The sequence below is a fragment of the Sparus aurata genome, chromosome 23, assembly GCF_900880675.1.
Source record: "Sparus aurata chromosome 23, fSpaAur1.1, whole genome shotgun sequence".
In the NCBI taxonomy this organism is placed as follows: Eukaryota; Metazoa; Chordata; class Actinopteri; order Spariformes; family Sparidae; genus Sparus; species Sparus aurata.
Genome location: NC_044209.1, coordinates 29692006 through 29714737, shown reverse-complemented (window position 1 = coordinate 29714737; position 22732 = coordinate 29692006). Strand labels below are relative to the sequence as shown.

The following is a 22732-nucleotide window of genomic DNA, read 5'->3' as shown; positions in this document are numbered from 1 at the left end:
TCAGGGAAGATTAGGAAGTATTTGGAGCTAGCTGCACTGCACATGTCTAGGTGTCATTATTCTTTACAGTTAAAGGATTCTTCATAACAGCACAGTCTGGCACGGTAGAGGTTCTTTGAGCATGTTCGATTTTTCATCATTACATTCAGAATTCAGTTATCACTCAAATGAAGGCTGCGACAGAAGGTCTTTGAAATTGTTTTCAGAGCCGTTTGAAGCTTGTGTCCATTTGTGCAGTGCAGGGAGCAGCAGATACCTCCCAGTTCCCTATATGAACACCAGTTGTTTGTCCATAGTCTTTCCCATGTCCCTCCCTTCCCCACCCAGCAGACCTCTCCCCTGTGACTTGTGTAGAAATCCTAACTTTAAATGGTACACCACTTTGTAGTAGTCTTTATCAAAGCTTTAAGCCGGATTTCAGATCATATACCTGTATGTGCAAGGTCTTAGATGAGTAGTTTTAAATAGTTCCATAATTGTAAAGAAAAGTGGTAACCAATAACTGAGACCAACTTGGCTAGAACAGTAAAAACAAAGTACCATCTTCTGATACTAATCTTCCCCTTTCCTTCCTTTTGTACCTCCTCCCACCCCTTTCTTCCTTCCCCCCTTGTCTTTCTTTGTTTGTCTCTGTACAGATGTGATCAATGTGGCCGCTCCTACCGCCATGCCAGCTCTCTCCTTAACCACAAGAACACCCACACTGTCGGCATCTACCACTGCGCCGTGTGCCTCAAGACCTACTCCAACCTGCTTGCCCTGAAGAACCACCGCCGTATCCACTCCGAGACAAGACGCCACCGTTGCCATGACTGCGGAAAGGCCTTCCGTGTTTCCTCTCAGCTCTACAACCACAGACGCGTCCACCAGAAGCAGCGGGAGCTGACCTGCCGGTCCTGCCAACGAGCCTTTCCTACGCATGCCAGCTTCAGGCTCCACATGGAGATCACCCATGGTCAGGCACCCCAGCCCCGCCAGCCCAGACCCCAGCAGCCTCGACCGGGGGGCTCCCAGGAGCTGGGCTGGGGGTCAGGCCTGGACCTCACCTTGATGCAAGAGCAAGGACTCAACCCCGGCAGCATGACCAAAGCCCGCGGCCGTGGGGGCAACAGTGAGATCATCAAGTCCCATGTCTGTGACCAGTGTGGTCGCTCTTACCGCCACGCCAGCTCCCTGCTCAACCACAAGAACAGTCACAAGACCGGGACCTACTTCTGCAACTCCTGCCAGAAGGAGTTCCCCAACCTTATGTCTCTCAAGAACCACCGACGGATCCATACCGAGCCTAAACGCTACCAGTGCCCTGACTGCGGCAAGTCGTTCCGGGTGTCCACACAACTCATCTGCCACCGCCGCATCCACACCAAGGAGAAGCCATTCTCCTGCCAGCAGTGTGACAAGCGCTTCTCCTCCAAGTCCAACCTGAGGCACCACATGAAGGTGCACTGGAGCGGCTCGACGGCGCCCCCTCCCATGGCCATGCGTGCGCCCAACTTCCTGGGTATGCCCGGCGGCCCCTTCATATAAGCTATGGGATAAGGGAGGGGGAGGGGGGGGGTTTGGCGAGACATGGGGAGGGGGGGAGCCAGTCACATGCCAAGGTTTCTGGAGGTGCCAAAACGTAGCTCTTCCTCCTGCTCACCCTCCTCTTCTTCATTTTCCATGTGTGGCTGTAGTGTGTGTGAAGCCTGGAGCTTAGACTCAGTCCAGGTCCTGCATGACAGAACATATACACAAAGCAGGAGGGATAACGCAAAATGGACAGTGCACACACACACTCAGTCACTCACACACCTCTTTCCTTTCCTGAGCTGAGGCTTCCTTGACGAACGTTTCCATAAGGCTCTTGGTTGTAGAAGTGTCCGACTGTCCCACACAGACTGACTGACAGGCAGACATGGACTGTAGACACACATTATGTAGATGGACTTCACTACACCTGCCTTACGCCCTCCTGCATGTCGCCCCGTAAAGTCGAGGTGTTTGAACCGTTCTCGCTCTGATCTTTGGCGCCCCACAGAGCTGCAGACTGAGCTATAAGTAGACTGTTGATTAAAGCCCAGCTCGTACAGACTCATGAATCCTGTGGTGGTGACTTGACGGTCAGACAGAGCAGCTGTGAGGGTCCAGATAAAGTCGTGAGGAAGTCTGATGCTTGTTTACGAGTAATGAGCCATCTTGTCCATTTCAGTCCCGGGAAATGATCGGTTCTGTGTTGCAGTTGGTTTTCCGCCCTCATCCCTGTTCTGATGATGTTCATAGGGAGTTTGTCTTGATGAATTCTTCTCTGGTGGCCTTTGTCACAATGTTTTAAACCATATTCTGACCAAGTCAGTCTCAAACAAAGTTCAAACTGTTTTTGTTTCAGTGTGACCAACATGTAGATGCAGTGCTGGTGAAGACAGAGGTTCGGTTTGTTTTCCCTTTTTTGTACCTCAATGTTTGTTTGGAGACAGCAATGAATTACGGGATGCTTCGTTCTGTGTGTGTGTGTGTGTGTGTGTGTGTGTGCGTGTGTGTGCGTGTGCGTCGCAGCACCAAGATGAGCTTTATATTCTTGTAGCTTCCCAAACAGACGCTTCCCGACGCCTCGTTCACACGCACAGATTCAACAGCAGCAGGAGAGTCTAACCTCTTGTTGGACTGGAACTTCCAGCTGTGTCTAGCATTAAGTCTACACTTTACATAGTTGGATTACATTTTTGTTCTGACATCTTTATACCAGCAAAAGACTAAGTCACTATTTTCTAAAGCAACATCTTTCGACTGAACGCGCCAACCAATTTGTCCACTAAAAACTATTTTAAGTGGTCAAATACAGTAAAAAAAAACATCCTTCTGACAAAACAATCACAACTCAAGGCCCGTTTAGTAGCTTTTACCACAAAGTCATCGGCAGCAGATGGAAAAAACAGTAAATAGATGTGGAGTAGCATTTTCCAAGGTGAAAACCTTTAAGTCAGGATGTTTAAGACAATTAAACATGTAACTACAATGGCAGCAATGCAAAATGTATCCAGTAATGAAGACTGAAATTTGGTGGAAAGTTCTAGAAAAAGTCAGTGAGTGGGCCTTGAGTAGAAATACCCAAGTTAAGTGTTTTTAATTACTTTGATCGCAAACATTTTAACTTGGTGATTCTAAATTAGGACACTCAGTTTTAAAATTTTACTGCAAATGTACATCAGCTCCAGATATCAGTTATCGGCTCCTTGGGAACTAATAATCTGCATCGATATTAGCCCTGAAAAAACAAACATAAAGGCTTGGTCGGTTTGACGCTCAGGTTTTTTATGTGCACTAGAATCAAAGTCAGCTGTCGCACGTTAACGACCAGCTTTGATTTTTGAAGCTGTTAAAAATTGTGAGTTTTAATTAAAATAACATATTTCTCAAAGTGTTTTAGAGAATTATAAGTTGCAGCATAGAAATAATTTATTATTCTAAAGTATCAATACAGTATATTTTTTTCAATACAAAAAATGTTTGTATTCGGGCCGCTGTAAAAGAGAAATGTATATATTTCTGATAAACAACCTTAATTTGCATGAAGTCAAACATTTTGTCTAGTTGCTTCTTGACAGTCGACACGATGTTGGAACAGAATAACTTTATGGTTGAGCCGAAGTAAGACAATAAACATGAACATTTCCACAAGTTTAAAAACAGAAAACAGCACATTAACATAAAGATTTACATTTTTAGAGAACTCATCTGCCCGGCCCGGCCCGGCCACGCCACGTCTGCCTTCTTTGAGTCTGTGAGTGTGAACACGTCATCAGTCTGTCTGATGTATATTTCCCCTGCGGCCCTGGTCTGTGTCTCAAAGGTTCCTGAACGTGGCTGCGGGTCCAAAAACGGAGAGAAACCGCATCACAAAGTAAAAAGACGAGTAAGGAAAAGGTGTATATTGATCGGCCTGAGCCGAGTCGATTCTGTTCCGTTTGATCCTGTATTGTAATCGTACTGCTCACTGTACTCTCTACAGTACCTCTTTTATAAGAAGGAAAAAACGACAGATCATTGTAGTAATGCATTTATTTATATTATTATTATTATTATTATTATTAACACTTGTAATGGACGGCGCTAGTCTTTAGGATGTGTGAGTTTAGAGCTGTGTTGATGTAAACACCCACCTGACACCCCCCTCCTCTACCCACAATGCCCCTGTTCTGTGGAGATGATGGACTCTGAACACTCGGCTCCACTGAGACTCTCTGAACATTAATGAACTGTAACGACACGACGGATCGTGTTCTTCTTGCCTTTTACCAAGTGATGTTGTGACGGTCTTTCTCAGTCGAGCCTTCCCATCATCCCTTTCTATTTATCTCTCGCCGAGTTTGACTGACACCCCCCCCCCCTCACTTCCTGTTTCACTGAAATCAAACTGTCATTTAAAAGGGACGACTCGGCGATCCTCCTTTATTTTCGGAGTGCATTCAGTCCTCATCAGTTGAACCTTTTTATGTTACACTTTTATGGTAACCTTGTATTTATTGGTGTCATTTTTTTTCCTTATTTAATTGCGTTTTATGACTATTTGGAGCCTCTGTGTGTGTTTAAAACACAGTTTGTCAGCGTTTTCAGGAGCACTGGTGCTAGTTTTAAAAAAGAAAAGTCAAGCCGTGCAGTGACCGTCAAGTGCTGTAGGAGTCGATGTGATCTTGATCTAGAACACAGAAATAATAACTGTACATTCTCTATTTTTTATTTTTGCATTTTCTTCCTCCACCATGTTTGACTTTGGTTTCTGAGTGGACACTTTCCCGCCTGCATTTCAAGTAGTTTTTAGAGAGAAGAAGAAGAAGAAGAAAAAGATTGGTTTGGAAAAACTATAACCCCTTTTTTGTTTTAAAGTCTAACTTTTGTTTCCATGCATATATATGTAATGCTTACTATACACTTTTATAAACTATGTTTTGATAATTCATTTCTTAACAGAAAAACTTGTCCATATACTATAACCCTTACTGCTGAGTACTGAAAATAAATAGCTGAAAACAAAAACCCAGTGGAGCTCAGTGTTTTCAATCCGCTCTCCTCCAACAGCTTCAGTTTAAACTCTGTCGTTCACACTCAGTGGCCATTTTATCAGGAACACCTGCACCATCTGATGTAACAACAAACTCAGTCCTCCTCTCCTCCTCCTGATGATATAAAGTCCTCCTCTCCTCCTCCTGATGATATAAAGTCCTCCTCTCCTCCTCCTGATGATATAAAGTCCTCCTCTCCTCCTCCTGATGATATAAAGTCCTCCTCTCCTCCTGATGATATAAAGTCCTCCTCTCCTCCTCCTGATGATATAAAGTCCTCCTCTCCTCCTCCTGATGATATAAAGTCCTCCTCTCCTCCTGATGATATAAAGTCCTCCTCTCCTCCTCCTGATGATATAAAGTCCTCCTCTCCTCCTCCTGAGGATATAAAGTCCTCCTCTCCTCCTGATGATATAAAGTCCTCCTCTCCTCCTGATGATATAAAGTCCTCCTCTCCTCCTGATGATATAAAGTCCTCCTCTCCTCCTCCTGATGATATAAAGTCCTCCTCTCCTCCTCCTGATGATATAAAGTCCTCCTCTCCTCCTGATGATATAAAGTCCTCCTCTCCTCCTGATGATATAAAGTCCTCCTCTCCTCCTCCTGATGATATAAAGTCAGGTGAAGTGTGGTAGTCCACAGAACAGTTCTGGAGCTTCACAGTAAACAGAGTTGCAGCATTCTGCTGAACAACTGAAGCAGCTGAGACTTGATTTAAACATCAGATGTCTCCATCAGCTCGTCTGCTGTGATCTCAGTCTGCAGGAGAGAACACATCACTAACTGATCTCAGACCAGATTTACAGCCTCGACATGCGGTCGAGCTCGTGTACTCCATCTGAAGTGGGTGCACAAGTTCCACCGCTGCTAAGCTAACAGTGTAGGCTAACACCGTTAGCTCAGCAGCTCCAGTGAAGACTTTGTGTTAATAAAGGTGTAAATCTGGTCTGAGATCAGGTGTTCTCTCCTGCAGACTGTGATCACAGCAGGCGAGCTGATGGAGACATCTGATGTCTCGAGCGCTCTGAGGAAACATCTCCACATCTGGCACAAACGTCTGCTTGGACTCAATGAACAGATGAGATTTTGGTGCTCAAAGGTCACTGTGACCTCACAAAACACAATGTCTGACATCACTGAACAGTTCACAAGTATGTCAAAAAACGGTTGGTAAAATTTCACAGAGGATAAAATGACATTTTAAGATCAACTTCTCTGTGACATCAAACATTTGAGATCAGCATGAGGGCGAGGAGACGAGTCCTGCTGACCTCACACAGACGTTTCCTGATAAAGTGGCCGCAGTGTGTAACGACAGGTGACCTTCCCATCAGTGACATCATCACCACGTGGCCCTCTGCTGCTCGTCACCCCCGTCTGTTTCCTGTCAGTCTATCAAATATCCCGAAAAACTTTCATTTGTAATAATATCAACATGTAATAGTTTGTGTGTCATGATAATGGATCCACAGCCAATCAAACAATTATTGATTAGTGAATTAAGTTTGAAAAGTCTGAGTCCACATGTTTCATATTTACAAGTTTTATTTAAAGTATTTCCACTTTCTGCTACTTAATACTTCAACGTCATCACATTTCAGAAATAATATACTTTTTACTCACATGATAATTTTAGTAACTTTAAGGACTTGTGAAAATATTGTCAACACAAATATATCAGTGCAGATTTTCTGTTATGCAGAACGAATTATTTCATCTGATGAAAGAAAATCTTCACCAACATATTTGTGTTGACAGTTTTTAATATTGTAACGATAATATTGTGTTTTTCATGTTGCAGCTTGTTGTAACGATTCATTATTCTGCTGGTAGCTTCAGATTTCACTATATTTTATTTTGAAAGCGTAGAGTGTCGGTTTAACCAGATCCTCGTCAGGTTTTTATCAAAACTGTAAGAAGCTGAGCGTTTTGTGGTGACTTTATTCTGTTACCATGTATTATAATCACCTTCATAGGACTTTACAATCTATAATTACACACATCACACGTAATTGTAGCATATTATTAACTTTTCACAGCAGCAGCTTGTGACGACAGCGAACATTATCTGAGCTAATCTGAAGATTGGAGAGGAGGGAAGTGATGACACGTACTGAGACTCTGAGCTGAAAATGTTCCTAGAGTTTGTAAAGAAAATACAGAGATTTCAATATGACTAAACTGAATACAAAACATTAACTCAACCTGCTTTTAACAGTTTGGTGATGTAACTGTCTTTTTAATTCTTATGTCTTTATTTGGTTTATGAGTCTGTTTGGTAGATTTCACATTTGAACCACAAGTTTAGATTCAACAGTGTTGAGACGACAAGTTTTAAATAATGATCTTAAATGATATTCTCCTTCAACCATAAACATCACAAATAAATCTAAAACAACAAACAAGCATCAGAATCCAACGACTAACAAAACACATGAAGGATCCGCTCAACACAGAACGTCTCTCTGTCCACACAGTCAGAGTCAGACAGGATGTGCTGAGGATGCAGATTTGATCTCCTACCAGCTCAGACGACGATCACTGATGACGGTCGTTGTTTCTCAGCTCGTTCCGGTCGGACAGCTCGCCATCACCTGACCTGTGTGTGCAGACGAGACACAGCTGCTGTTAAATCAAATGTAATCAATAGTTTGAAGATCAATCCGATCACGTTCTTCTGTTGACCAATTGTTTTTTAAAAACATTATTATTCTGATTGTGAATCAATGATTTAAAATGATTGTTTTGTTGATCTCTGACAGCCGGCTCAGCCAACAGAGTCACTCTGTCGGTGTCGCACAGCGTCTGTTTCATCAGTGCCGTCAGTCCGGTTAATTGTCAGTTAGTGGGAAAATAACAACAAATAAATGTGTGCACCCCCCTAATGTTGGCTAGCTAGTATTAGCAACATTAGCTCCAACAAACTGGCAACCACTTAAGGTGGCGGGTCACGCCACATCGTCACGTGATGCGCTGATGGGTAAAGTCTCACATTGTGAAGAAAGGTGGATGATTATTATTTTGCCACACGACTGAGACAGACAATCTGTCACCTGTCAGAATTTGATCCATAACATTGGAGCGTCTCAAAGAACTGCACCATTACATTATGTTTATCTCTATTAAAGTTAGCGGGGTGCTAAACAGGATGTTAGCCGGCTCGGTCAGTGGAAGTCTGTGGTGTCGTCCATGATGAACAGCTCGAGTGACGTGTCGGTTTCTCTCTTGTGACAAATGTTCTTTATTGTAAGTCGCTTTGGACAAAAGCGTCTGCTACATGTTGTAGCTGACAGCGCTAATGTGAGCTATGGTTAACGTCGCTAACTCTGGCTAGCTAGTATAGATAAAAGTAGAAATCTGCCATTTTTAATTTTATTTCTTCACAAACTGACTCAAACTAACGAGCCTGTTGGTGCTGATGACACAGACACCACGTGACACAACACAGTGATTCTATTGGCTGAACCACCTGAAACAATTCTGACACTGATCAACTAAACAATCATTTTGGACCCGACAAACATTTTAAATGATTGATCCATAGTCAGAATACAGTTTTTAACAGCTCTGTATCTGTATTATTATTTCTAAATGATTGGTCTTCATCAGTAGAACTTTAAATCACACTGCAGAGGAGCTCAGGACTTAATTAAGTGAACAATGTGAATTAGCTTCAATCAACACGTCATCTGCTCAGCAAGGTGATAACAACTGACAGACGTCACACGTCATCACGCTCATAAAACACTTTACACACATACCTGACGCTCAGAGGAAGCATGTAGCGGACAAACGGTTACACGAAGCTAAACTAGCTGCGCGTGCTAAACAATGTAGCATGATGCTAACAGCAACTAACGGTACATGCCGCGACTCACCAATCAGCGTTCAGCATGTCACTGTGCGTGTCACTGCGTCAACACGTTCGGTTCTTCAGCTCGTGTTCAGTTTAACAGGAATAAAGAGTTTAACGAGCGTTTAGTGAGCCGACCTGCGGCAGAGCTCCGCGCAGCCGCGCCGCTACCTGACGGGAGGACACGCCCCTTCCGGTCCCACTCATGGAGCTCATTGGTCAAATCTTTGTCTGGCAGAAGAGAGACAGATAAAGTATTGATCCGGTCTGAAAACTTTGTCATCAGACAGCGTGTGTATGGCAGATGACACAGTTCAGACAGGATCAATACTTTATCTGTCTCTCTTCAATAGACAAAGACTTGACCAATGAGCTCCATGAGGGGGACCGGAAGGGGCGGGGCTTCAGAGCTCCACTCCACCTGTCTTGTGTTTAATTGAGGACTGAGGCCTCCAAAACACAACAAATCAGAATAAAACCACAGCAGAAATAATATATACAGGTATGTAGGCGACCGTTTAATTCATTTAGAAAGGTTGGAGTAGATTTGTAATTATTGGACTTTGTATTAATTGATTATTTATGTTATTTATTTATGACACCCCCGTCATTAGCATAATGAAGCAGCATTAAGAAATGTAAAAAGGAAATAAAGAGATAAATATATTGAAAGATTTCAAATTGATAGATTATAAACAAAATGGAAAATTAAAAAGTAAAAAAGTTGAATTGATACAAAGTTAAATAAATGAATTGATGCCCACATTTATTGGTAACATCATGTTTGGTGGATAAAAGCATGTTTATTTATTTACTGAGACGTTTTTATTAATTTTTGATTTTGTTTTTTCGGTCATGGAGTTTTAGATGCATTTCTAATTAATCAATAACTTTTAAAAAAGGACATTTTTAATCCTTTTCTACGACAGTTTCCAGTGAACAATTCCGATGTTTCTAAACCAAACTCCATTCATAAAACCCTGTGTTTTACCGTCCTGCAGTCTGTGTTGGTTCTGTTGGTTCTGACGATGAAGACGTGAAACCATCAAGAGAATCTGATTCTTACGGTTCTTCTCTGTCTCACAGCAGCCAATCATCGTCAGCTTCCTCATGACTCATCCTTGTAACCTTAAAGCCTGAATCTAAATGCTTTGTTGACACAAAATGGCTGCCAGTTTGTACAAAGAGAAGCAGCTGGTTTGTGTCTTTGTCTGTTGTTACTGTGGATTATCATGTCTTTGTGTGTAATAACCCTTTATGGCAGATTTGTCAGACAGTGTCGATGAAATCCTTCGGTCACGCAGCTCAGCGGCATCTCGGGAGTCGACCCGATAATCTCTTTATCACTTTATTGTTGTTTTGGTTGTAAACTGAAGCGCTCCTTAATTAAACTCATGCCTTTGTTTTATTCTGAAAAGCTGTTTCACGGCTGCAGTCGCCGGATTTATTTTTTATTTCCAAGAACTGAACACATTGTATCACCAGTTGAGTTCAGACTGGGAGAACTGGACTGGACCTCTGACTCTGTGCTGGTTCCTGTGTTCTGGTCTTGTTGAGAGAAGCAGGTTTGTTCCTCAGTGCAGATTCAACTAAAAGATGATTTTAGAGGATTAAGTATAATGTGAGAAATGTTTCTGAGTCCTGACTTTTATTCTGCTGTCACAACACTTTTTGTGGCATGTTGATTTTGTTTTCTATCATTTTAAAATCTGTTTTTAACTGATTATATGATTTTTTTTATTTCCAGATGTCATAACAGACATTTTCCTCGCAGTGAGGACGAGTTGTCTTGTTTCACTGAGACAGTTTACAGGTGAACTGCTCGTATATAAACGGTTCACCTGATAACAGGTCGCCGAATGGTGCTCAGATCATCGCTGCAGCAGACGAGATGCAGGCGGACGTCTCGTTGTTGCAGGTTTAAGAAGAACATGTTCTGGGTTCAGACTCCAGTCAGGCTACGCGGATGTAGCCTGTTGACATGAAGCCGTCCGAGAGCGCCTGTCTCAGTCAGCGTGCTGCAACAACAACAAGCTTTGAGCTAGCAACCACGCACTAAAATTAGCATGATACTCGAATGCTAACCTGCTTGCTAACTGTACGATCATAAACCAACGAGCACCCTTTTCATTTCAGTAATATAAAGTCTTCTGTGACTCCAGAGGAAGCTGAGTGTCATCTGATAAACTGCCTCCAGTGATGTCACTCAGTGGCTCAGTTGCGTTGTGGGTAATGTAGGCACCAGGTCTTGTTCTATCATTGGACTCTTTATGCACCTTAATGAACCAAAGATATCAGCTTTTTTATTCCACACATTCTTCTTTTTTTTTCAATACCTGCTGCCTACATTACCCAGGATGCAACTGAGCCACCGAGTGACATTACTGGAGGCAGTTCATCAGCTTCCTCTGGAGACAGCCATTAGGAAAATTGGTGGAGTCGCCCTCTAAAGGAGTGTGCTGCTCGCGTGTTGAGGTTTGCACCACGGGCGCGGTGCCGGAGGCTGGGGACATTGAGTCTGAATGGACCATGTTCTCCACTTTCACTGTTGACGCGGCTGTTCAAAGCTGTCGCCATAAGGTCTTCGGTGCCTGTCATGGCGGCAATCCCCGAACCTGGTGGTGGACTCCAGAAGTGAGGGATGCTGTCAAGCTGAAGAAGGAGTCCTATCAAGCCTGGTTGGCTCGGGGGACTCCTGAGGCAGCTGACGGGTACCGGTAGGCCAAGCATGTGGCAGCATGGGCGGTCGCGGAAGCAAAAACTTCAGGGAGGCCTTGGAGGAGGACTACTGGTCGGCCTTGAAGTAATTCTGGCAAACCATCTGGTGCTTCAGGAAGGGGAAGCAGTCCTGCACCAACACAGTTTACAGTGGAGGTGGGGAGCTGTTGACCTCGACTGGGGACATTGTCGGGCGGTGGAAGGAATACTTTGTGGATCTCCTCAATCCCACTGACATGCCTTCCATAGAGGAAGCAGAGGCTGGGGACTCAGAGGTTGATTCATTCATCACTCAAGCCGAAGTCACTGAGGTAGTTCGGAAGCTCCTCAGTGGCAAAGCGTCGGGGGTGGATGAGATCCGCCCTGAGTACCTCAAGTCTCTGGCTGTTGTGGGGCTGTCTTGGCTGACATGTCTCTGCAGCATCGTGTGGCAGTTGGGGACAGTGCCTCTGGACTGGCAGACCGGGGTGGTGGTCCCCCTATTAAAGAAAGGGTACTGGAGGGTGTGTTCCAACTATCGGGGGATCACACTCCTCAGCCTCCCTGGGAAAGCCTATACCAAGGTACTGGAGAGGAGAATTCGGCCGATAGTCGCACCTCGGATTCAGGAGGAACAATGCAGTTTTCATCCTGGCCGTGGAACACTGGACCAGCTCTCTACCCTCTGCAGGGTGCTTGAGGGTTCATGGGAGTTTGCCCAACCAGTCCACATGTGCTCTGTGGACTTGGAGAAGGCGTTCGACCGTGTCCCTCGTGGCATTCTGCGGGAGGTGCTTTGGGAGTACAGGGTTGGAGGCCCTCTGCTAAAGGCTGTACGATCCCTGTACGACCGGAGCAGGAGCTTGGTTCGCATTAAGTAAGTCAGACCTGTTCCCAGTGCATGTTGGACTCCGGCCGGGCTGCCTTTTGTCACCGGTTTTGTTCATTATTTTTATGGACAGAATTTCTAGGTGCAGCCACGGGCCAGAGGGGGTCTGGTTCGGGAGCCACTGGATTTCATCTCTGCTTTTTGCAGATGATGTTGTCTTGTTGGCCCTTCAAGCCAGGACCTCCAGCATGTCCTGGGGCATTTTGCAGCCTAGTGTGAAGCGGCTGGGATGAGAATCAACACCTCCAAGTCCAAGGCCATGGTTTTCAGCCGGAAAAAGGTGGCCTACTCCCTCCGGGTTGGGGGAGAGCTCCTGCCTCAAGTGGAGGAGTTTAAGTATCTTGGGGTCTTGTTCACGAGTGAGGGAAGGATGGAACGCGAGATCTACAGGCGGATCGGTGCAGCGGCCGCAGTAATGCGGTCGTTATATCGGTTTGTCGTGGTGAAGAGAGAGCTGAGCCGAAAGGAGAAGCTCTCAATTTACCGCTCAATCTACGTTCCTACCCTCACGTATGGCCATGAACTTTGGGTCATGACTAAAAGAGTAAGATCCGTGATAAAAGTGGACGAAATGAGTTTCCTCTGCAAGGTGGCGGGGCGCTCCCTTAGAGATAGGGTGAGGAGCTGTGTCACCCGGGAGGAGCTCGGAGTAGAGCCGCTGCTCCTCCACATCGAGAGGAGCCAGCTGAGGTGGCTAAGGCATCTGTATCGGATGCCCCCGGGACGCCTTCCTTGGGGTCTCCTCCCGATTGGGCATGCTAAGAACACCTCCGTGTTCTTAGCATGCCCAACCGGGAGGAGACCCCAAGGAAGACCCAGGACACGCTGGATTGACTATGTTGCTCGGCTGGCCTGGGAACACCTTGGGATCCTCCCGGAAGAGCTGGAGGAAGGGAGAGGGAAGTCTGGGCGTCCCTGCTCAGACCGCGACCCGTCCCGGATAAGCGGAAGAAGATGGATGGGTCTGTACCGATAGCGAACAGGTTAGCATTGGGTAACAGCGTGTAGGTTGCTAGCTTGGAGGTTGTTGTTGTTTTTGTAGCCACAGGGATGCCCAGGTGCATCCTGGGTTTTACGCTGCTCTAGGATGTGATTGGTTTAAAGAAATACAAACAAGCCAGAGCGTCTTTCTCCCTGACAGCAGGAGGAGAATCAGTGCAGCTGGATTCGACTGAAACATAACTTATCTTATCGCAGTATTTTCCTGGTCTTGTCCATGAATCACATGACGTGTCGACACGCGGTTGGTCGGTTGCAGCAATGATCCTGCAGCGACATTAATGATCATATTGTAGAACGACACAACACGTCGATCAGAGACTCTTCAGGTTGTATTTAGACGCTGTTATCATTTATGTGTCACGACCTTCTGTGATCTTTGAGTTCTGAGTCAGCTCATCTGAACTAAACCCTGCTGTCTGTCTGTCTGTCTCTCAGATCTCAGTCCGGCGAGTTCGACCAGCAGCTCCAGGAGCTTTGTCTGCGGTCAGTGTGGTCGCTCTTACCGCCACGCCAGCTCCCTGCTCAACCACAAGAACAGCCACAAGACCGGGACCTACTTCTGCAACTCATGCCAGAAGGAGTTCCCCAACCTGATGTCCCTGAAGAACCACCGCCGGATCCACACCGAACCCAAACGGTACCGCTGTCCCGACTGCGGCAAGTCTTTCAGGGTGTCCACTGCGCTCGTCTGCCACCGCCGCATCCACACCAAAGAGAAGCCGTTCTCCTGCCAGCAGTGTGACAAGCGCTTCTCGTCCCGGTCCAATCTGAGGCACCACATGAAGGTGCACTGGCGGGGTCCGACACTGTCAAGGGGGACGTCATCCGCCTTCCTCGCCGTCCCCTCCAGAGCTTTCAGCTGAATGTCCTGAAACAGGCTGAAGCGCCACAAAAACCATCATCCCTGCAGAGGTCCGGTCTGGTCTAGTTCAGGTTTAAGTCTCAGAGGAAACTGGACCACTGAGAGAAGCTTCATGATTCCTCTGAAACATTTGACCTGAAAACCATCGAAACCTGAACTCAGCTGCTTCAAAATGAAGCTCACTGAGGTTAATGTAAAATATGACGAGTCAACTACGACTCCCAGGATGCATTTCACTTACAGACATCAATCAGATACATTCAAGGTGTGTTTAGAAATCTGTTTCAGCCGACGCGTTTCATTCTCAGACCGTTCTGAATTCTCTGAGAGATGCCTGACTGGCTTCATCACCATAGCAACAGCAACAGCAGCTGAGGCTGATGGGTAATGTAGTATCCAGAGACAGAGAAAAACTTTGATTCACTTTCTTCATTGAAAAGCGTCTCTGGAGTTTTTGGGTCATGTGACTTCTGATCTTTCAGTTTACCCACATAAACCAATATGTAAATACATAATCTGATATATTGATCACTTCATATTTCTGAATTTGTATAATTGTAAGATTACATCTCTGAATCTTTTAGAAATGAGTCGTCACACCTTCAGACTGACGGTTCAGAAAATCTAATTGAAATCCACAAATTCTTTAGATGTGAACAGTTTTATAATTAACACTTTCAGTCCCTGATGAGATTCTCAGGCTGACATCACACGAACGTCTCTGATCGTCTTCATGGATCATCTGTGTGACCACCTCTGGGGTGCGTTCAGGGTCAGACTGTGCTCCTCAGCGTCTGTTCTCACTGAAACATGAAAGACGATCGGACCTGGAGGACGTCATGGACCTGAAACGAGGACATTTGTGTCTTTCTACTCTGTTGTGATTCAGACGTGTTGCTCACCTGAAAAAGAGGACATGTGTTCTATGGAAGATGCCTTCAGGTGAGCCAGAGAAGACCTGTAAAAAAGAGCGATGGAATCAAACCTGTGAACTTTTGTTCTGAGTCACATGTTGAAGGAGGCGTTCAGGGACGATCACAGAGGGTCGGGTTCTTCACGAGCTGCAGGTGGAGGGCGTGGCCTCAGTTCATCTGTCAGAGCCGATTAGCCAATCAGCACACTTCTGTCTGATTCAAACATTAGATCCTTTAACGACCCGCCAAAATAAACTCCACCATGTTTTTTTTTCTATTCTGTGTTTAATAATCTCAAAAGTTATTGTGAGAAATGTTTTTAATGTTTTTAATGTTTGAGATTTATGTAAACATGAATGTGTTCATTAATTATGAAAAACTGTCAAAATGAATTGTGACTTAAATCAAATTTATATATTTGAACTTTATGTTTGAGATAATATTTAATAAGTAAATATTTCTCATTTGTTATCTGATAATTAGAAGGAAGTCGTTATCGGTGTTTCATAATGACATTTATCATATATACATTCAGTATGTGTTTATATCTATAAGATAATTATGAGACTCATGTTTATTTCATAATTATCAGATATTATTTTAGAATAATGAAAGTAAAAACAATAATTTTGAGATTAATTACTATTTCTCAATGAAAAATTCAGTTATGACTAATTATGAAATGAAGTGTCTAATAATTATAATATAATCACCTGATCATCGTTGTGTCTCAAAGATTTTAATCCTGACAAACATCTGATGACGTCATAATTCTGGTTTTCAATGAGACTAAATGTTAATAATCAACAATCAGGATTAATTCTGTCTCAGGACTATCAGACAGATAATTATTATAAACATTAATGATAGAAACAGTCAGCTGGTGGATTGTTGTCAGTTTCTCTCACAGCGCCACCTGCTGACCAGGTGTGACAGCAACCGCGCCTGTTTCTTCTTCTGTGGTGGAGCCTGCTGGAGGTTCAAACTACAGAGACGTAGAATCAGAACCGACGTGAACGCCGCCACCGTTAATCACTTTTCTAAACTACAGATGGTTAATCAGCTCGTCATCGTAGCGGCCATTTTGTGTCCCCTCCTCACACCTGCAGCTGTGCGTACCTGGACGCCGCAGACACAAGCCTGGCACGCTGTCATGGACTCATAATGAAACGTGAATAACGAGCGTCTGGTGATTCTGCAAATAGGAGAAACAAAGTCACAGTTATGATAAAACTGTACGTGCAGTAATTCATTCTTACATGACGGAGGGTGCAACCTGCACACCAGGGAATCGAACCAGCAACCTTCTGATAACAAGGTGCTGGCTCGACCTCTGAGCCGCAGCCGCCACCATTGATTTGTAATTTTCTCATTTTTTCTCAAATTGTGAGATGCAGATTTTGTAATAATGATGTAATTATGATGTTGTGACATCGTCAGAACTCTGACCGATCAAACTCATAACTACAATAAATATACATATAAACATAAATATAAATATAAATATAAGCAGAATGAATATGTGAATCTGTAAACTGTGACGAGACGAGAAACAACTGTAACCACAGAAGAGTTCAACACAAAGATCTTTTATCAGGAGAAACTGAGTCGTGAATATTTGAATATTTCTGGTAATTTTCTGCATTAATTAAAACATTTTCATAATTAAAACCATGAAGATGTTTTGATTCAAACAAAATGTAAATGTGTACAGACTGTCTGTCGCTCTGATCATGAGATTTATTCTACATGATTCTGTGATCGTTTGCGTGCGACAGACTCAGCAGTCAGAAATCAAGTCAAAGGTTTCAGCTTCATGTTGGACTCGAAGTTCATTCAGAGACAGAACCGAGTCCAGCTGCAGTCTGTCAGCCTGCACGCTGCAGGCGGGGATGCAGAATGGCGCAGTGGTAGAGCGACCGGTAGAACGTAGCAGTAGACCGTCGGGTTGATGGTGTGATATTGTCGTACGTCTGTTTCAGCTTTTATATGTAAACAACACAAATAACTGTAGATTAATATGATTTCTACTGTAACGAACTGATGTTAACGAACTGACTCACCAGCAGCTGCAGGAGGATGAACCTGAACGCATCACTTCATACAGACACCATTGTTTTATTCACACACACACACGCACACACACACACACACACACTGTCCTGATGCCACAAATACAACACATGTAGATTCATCCACCGCTGAAAATAGTCCCTCATCACACGTCACCTGGTGTTAGCTGACAGGATCAGAACAAACGTGAACGTTCACCTCTGACACTGAGACATGAAGTTTCTCTTCCTGATTTTCTTTCTTCAGTTGAGTTTTTCCACCAAGACAAGAGGAGAAGTGGATTGAAGTGGAGTGAAGTGAAGTGAAGTGTGGAGCTGCTGTGATGATCTGTGCGACTCTGTTCTTCTGTGTTTTTATAAATAAATCCTGTTTCTACACCGTCTGACGTCTCTTTGGTTTTCAGTCTCTTTCTGTCGGCGCTGACTTCACTTCCTGGTAAAATGCAGATGTAATGTTGAGGTTCCGAAGGTGATTAACTACACTGAACAAATATATAAACCCAACACTTTTGTTTTTCTCCCATTTTTCATGAGTTGAACTCAAAGATCTAAAACTTTTTCTATATAGACAAAAGATCCATTTGTCTCAAATATTGTTCACAAATCTGTCTAAATCTGTCAGTGAGCACTTCTCTGCTGAGATAATCCATCCACCTCACAGGTGTGGCTGATTAGACAGCATGAATATTGCACAGGTGTGCCTCAGGCTGGCCACAATACAAGGCCACTCTGAAATGTGCAGTTTTGAGAACCAGTCAGTATCTGTGTGACCACCATCTGTCTCACATCTCCTTCACATGGAGTCGATCAGGTTGGTGATTGTGGCCTGTGGAATGTTGGTCCACTCCTCTTCAATGGCTGTGTGAAGTTACTGGATATTGGCAGGAACTGGAACACCTGTCGTATCGTATACGTGTCGTATCCAGAGCATCCCAAACATGCTCAGTGGGTGACATGTCCGGTGAGATGCTGGCTGTGCAAGAACTGGCCACTCTAACATGTTCAGTTTCATCACACAGCACAGCCACAGATGTAGCAGGTGTAATTGGCATGCTGACTGCAGGAATGTCCACCAGAGCTGTTGCCTGTGAACTGAATGTTCATTTCTCCATAAGCCGTCTCTAAAGGCATTTCAGACAATTTGGCAGTAAATCCAACCGGCCTCACAACCTCAGACCAGGTGTAACCACACCAGCCCAGGACCTCCACATCCAGCATGTTCCCCTCCAAGACCATCTGAGATCAGCCACCCGGCAGCTGCTGCAACAATCGGTTTGCATAACCAAAGAATTCCTGCACAAACTGTCAGAAACCGTCTCAGGGAAGCTCATCTGCATGCTCGCCGTCCTCATCGGGGTCTCGACCTGACTGCAGTTAGTCGTCGTAACCGACTTGAGTGGGCAAATGCTCACATTCGATGGCGTCTGGCACGTTGGAGAGGTGTTCTCTTCACCGATGAATCCTGGTTTTCACTGTTCAGGGCAGATGGCAGACAGTGTGTGTGGCGTCGTGTGGGTGAGCGGTTTGCTGATGTCACCGTTGTGGATCGAGTGGCCCATGGTGGCGGTGGGGTTATGGTATGGGCAGGCGTATGTTATGGACAACGAACACAGGTGCATTTTATTGATGGCATTTTGAATGCACAGAGATACCGTGACGAGATCCTGAGGCTCATTGTCGTGCCGTTCATCCACGACCACCTCATGTTGCAGCATGATAATGCAGCCACATGTTGCAGGGATCTGGACACAATTCCTGGAAGCTGAAAACATCCCAGTTCTTGCACAGCCAGCATCTCACCGGACATGTCGCCCACTGAGCATGTTTGGGATGCTCTGGATACGACACGTATACGATACGACAGGTGTTCCAGTTCCTGCCAACATCCAGTAACTTCACACAGCCATTGTAGAGGAGTGGACCAACATTCCACAGGCCACAATCACCAACCTGATCGACTCCATGTGAAGGAGATGTGAGACAGATGGTGGTCACACAGATACTGACTGGTTCTCAAAACTGCACATTTCAGAGTGGCCTTGTATTGTGGCCAGCCTGAGGCACACCTGTGTAATATTCATGCTGTCTAATCAGCCACACCTGTGAGGTGGATGGATTATCTCAGCAGAGAAGTGCTCACTGACAGATTTAGACAGATTTGTGAACATTATTTGAGACAAATGGATCTTTTGTGTATATAGAAAAAGTTTTAGACCTTTGAGTTCAACTCATGAAAAATGGGAGAAAAACAAAAGTGTTGGGTTTATATATTTGTTGAGTGTGTATGTGGATCAGAGCCGTTCACAGGTTTCATGTAACGTTTGTCCTGCAGGAACATTTTGTTGAGCTAAAGCTAAATTTATCAACATCCTGAGTTTTGTCTTCAAAGGGCTTCTCACACTGCTATTAGCATCGGGCTACAGGAGCTGTTAGCATAGGGCTGTTAGCACCAGGCTACAAGAGCTTATAGCACAGGGCTGTTAGCATCGGGCTACGGGAGCTGTTAGCATAGGGCTGTTAGCATCGGGCTACGGGAGCTGTTAGCATAGGGCTGTTAGCATCGGGCTACGGGAGCTGTTAGCATCGGGCTGTTAGCATCGGGCTACGGGAGCTGTTAGCATCGGGCTGTTAGCACCAGGTTACGGGAGCATTACAACACAAAGGCCTTTATTTATGTGTGTTCCTGCTGATTTGCTGGTTTGATGAGTAAAAAAGACACAAAGCAATAAAGATGCAGGCGGCGACACGTTTACACTGAACAATCCTTTTCTTTATTCATTTTTTGTTATCATTTCAATATGTCTGTCAGGGTTTGTTTTTTTTAAGTTTTTATTTTAAATTAAAATTTTGACACACTTATAAAAGACAGCATCTGCATAGAGTTGTCATCTTAAAGATCCATGAAGAGAGAGAGAGAGGGGGGAGGAGGAGGGGAGAGAGAGCAAGAGAGAGAGGGGGGAGTGGGGGGGGGGGGCGGGGGGAGATGAGGGGCAGATGGGAGAGTCGGGGGGGAATACTGGCACGTCACATGAACTAAACAGAACAGCCAACAGCAGTACGAGAGTGGGGGAGGAGGGGGAGACAGGGCGGGGGAGGAGGGGGAGGGCGTTTCTTTTAGAGGGGAGGGGCATCGAGGGGGGGTGGGGGGGGGGGGGACAGATCGCTTTTACATTACGCTACGCACACATACACACACACAAAAAAAACGGGACACAAGTTGCATTTCCGGTCAAAGTTGCGTCTGCAGAGCGAAGTTCTGTCCTCTTCTGCTCAGAGTTTAAATCTAAATATCTTCTCTAACCTCCCGTCTGCCGTTTCCCCCGAGACAGCTTCTCTAGTGTTTAACGTCTTCTGGGTCGGACGCTCCGGACGGCGTTCACGGCGTCTGAAATGGGCGGTTTTGTCAGTGGAGTTCCTGCAGGAGGTGGAGCGTCGCGGCCGGGCCTGAACGCCTCTGCATGAGAAAGAAAGCCCTTGTTTCTCTGAATATTGCACGCTTTGTTACGGTAGGCCTGTGGGAGGCGAGAGACGGGCCCGAGTTACGGTGGCGACTCTTGGAGGGACCGCTGTCCTCAAACCTGTCGAAGGCACGAGGCTGCACTCGGACTACGCTCACATCATTTGTTTAACTTCTGTAAAACCTTTTCAGAGAGAAACGAGAGCTTCGATCTGATCTCTTGTGCTTCGACGTCTTTGAGAAACTGAAGCTACGACCTCCTGCAGGACGCACACGAGGACAAAACGATGGAGCGGCCACGTAGAAGGAAGACGGCGGTGGAGCTTTGAGGTAAGTCAGGAGGGCGGAGCGGGCGCAGAAACATTTTCCCAAAGCTGGCGTTCCTGATCCAGAGACGATGATGCGTCAGCTAACCACGTGTTCTGGAAACAGGAAGCCGATGTTTCTGTGTTTCCAGCAGCGGGCTCACGTGAAGAAGAGGACAAGATGTCCGCCGAGCGTTCAGACTTTCTGAAGCTGAACGTTGGGACGTGTTGACGGGTATAAGCAGCGCGGCGCTGCGACACGTCTTAGTCACGATTAATAAAATTGAGCTGCTTATGCCGGTCAAACTGTTAGCAACCTGAGGCTAATGCTAACGCAAGCAAACCAGGTTTATGCATTTCTGGATCTGGCTACCAACAGGCAGGAGGTCTGTCCTCTGACGGGTGCAGGCTAATCTCTGGGGAAGCAGGCAGGTGGAGAGAACAAGATTTCGGTACGTAGTTTGGCTAGCTAGCTGTGGGCGAGAGACATAGAGTCAGACAGAGAGAGAGAGAGTTTGGAAACCCGCTTACAGGGCTTTAGGTCAGGGGGCGTGGCCTGAAAAAGCCCTGGAGGCGGGGTTAATTTTCCTAATATGGAGGGAAGCACTTTCATCAGAGGAGCCAGTGGGCGGAGCCTCTGGAGCTGGGGTGATGACGGAGGTGTGTGGCTGCGTTCACACCTGCTGACGCACTCAAGACAAGAAAAGCAACGACGGCGTTCCTCGGTTTGTGTCTGACGGCGAGGAAACGCACATTTCTTGGCGTGGAGGTGATTCAGCGTCTGTGTGAACGCGGCGTCTGAGCTGATCATGGCGGATGAGGACGCTGGAAGAATGTTTCTCTTTCTCTCTGCCGTCGTCTCTCATCACCTCGACGGGATAATAAGAGGACGGACGACACGGGCGAGTCGAGGAGTGGCGGCGAGGACCGGCGATGTTCGAGGGGGAAGTCAAAAAAGGACAGAGATCGAACTTCTGGTCAACTTTGACTGGAATAGATATCTCAGTAGATTTATACATAGACATGCAAGTCATTTTTTCTCTCTTTGAAGTTATTTACAATAATTACATAACACAAAGAATCCAGTTTCAGTTTGACAAAATTGCGAGCATTCAATATTCAATATTACTACTATTATTTATGATAACATAACTCCTTTTGTACTTCTTTAAATCATTGCTATTATAGAATCGTCATCACCTCCTTTTTTAAAGTTTCTGTTAGTTTGATCACTTTGTGTGAAGCCGTTCGTTCTCCTTCTGGGTTTTTGCAAATGTTTTACTGCATTTTATTTGTCATTTATGGTAATAATAAGAACAATAATAATGATAATAACAATGTTATTTAAGTGTCCTTCCTACTTGCTATGGCAGAGACCATGTGGGCGTGGTCTGTCTTCATGGCCCCTCCCCCTGACTCATCCCACCCCTCCCACTAGGGAAAAAAACACTGATCAACTGAAATACTGTCTCGACGAATAAGAGAGCAGCAGGACGTGTGGGCGGAGCTTCACATAAAAACAAATTAGAAACAACAATTAATATCAAGTCGCAGCTGACGAGAGCAGGTCGAGCCACAACAAACAAACAAACAAACAAACATCTTCAGGGAGCATCATCCAGAGCAGGGCACTGAACAGGTT

The 22732-nt window shown here is 45.2% G+C and overlaps 2 protein-coding genes across 2 annotated transcripts in view; one reads left to right on the top strand and one right to left on the bottom strand.

Annotated features, from left to right (window-relative positions):
• The window catches only part of thoc6 (THO complex 6), a 36932-nt gene extending 27867 nt beyond the window's left edge, over window positions 1-9065 (bottom strand). The window contains exons 1-2 of the mRNA XM_030408465.1: window positions 8918-9065; window positions 7563-7638 (exon numbers count right to left, since the gene is read on the bottom strand). The gene's annotated coding sequence lies outside the window, so the exon portion shown is untranslated. The remainder of the gene's footprint in view (window positions 1-7562; window positions 7639-8917) is intronic.
• LOC115575995 (zinc finger protein 850) overlaps window positions 1-17711 on the top strand; it is a 32651-nt gene extending 14940 nt beyond the window's left edge. Inside the window, exons 4-5 of the mRNA XM_030408452.1 lie at window positions 639-1501; window positions 13916-17711. Coding sequence (XP_030264312.1) covers window positions 639-1501; window positions 13916-14343 — 1291 coding nt within the window. The 3' untranslated portion in view covers window positions 14344-17711. The remainder of the gene's footprint in view (window positions 1-638; window positions 1502-13915) is intronic.
• Window positions 17712-22732: the final 5021 nt, after the last annotated feature.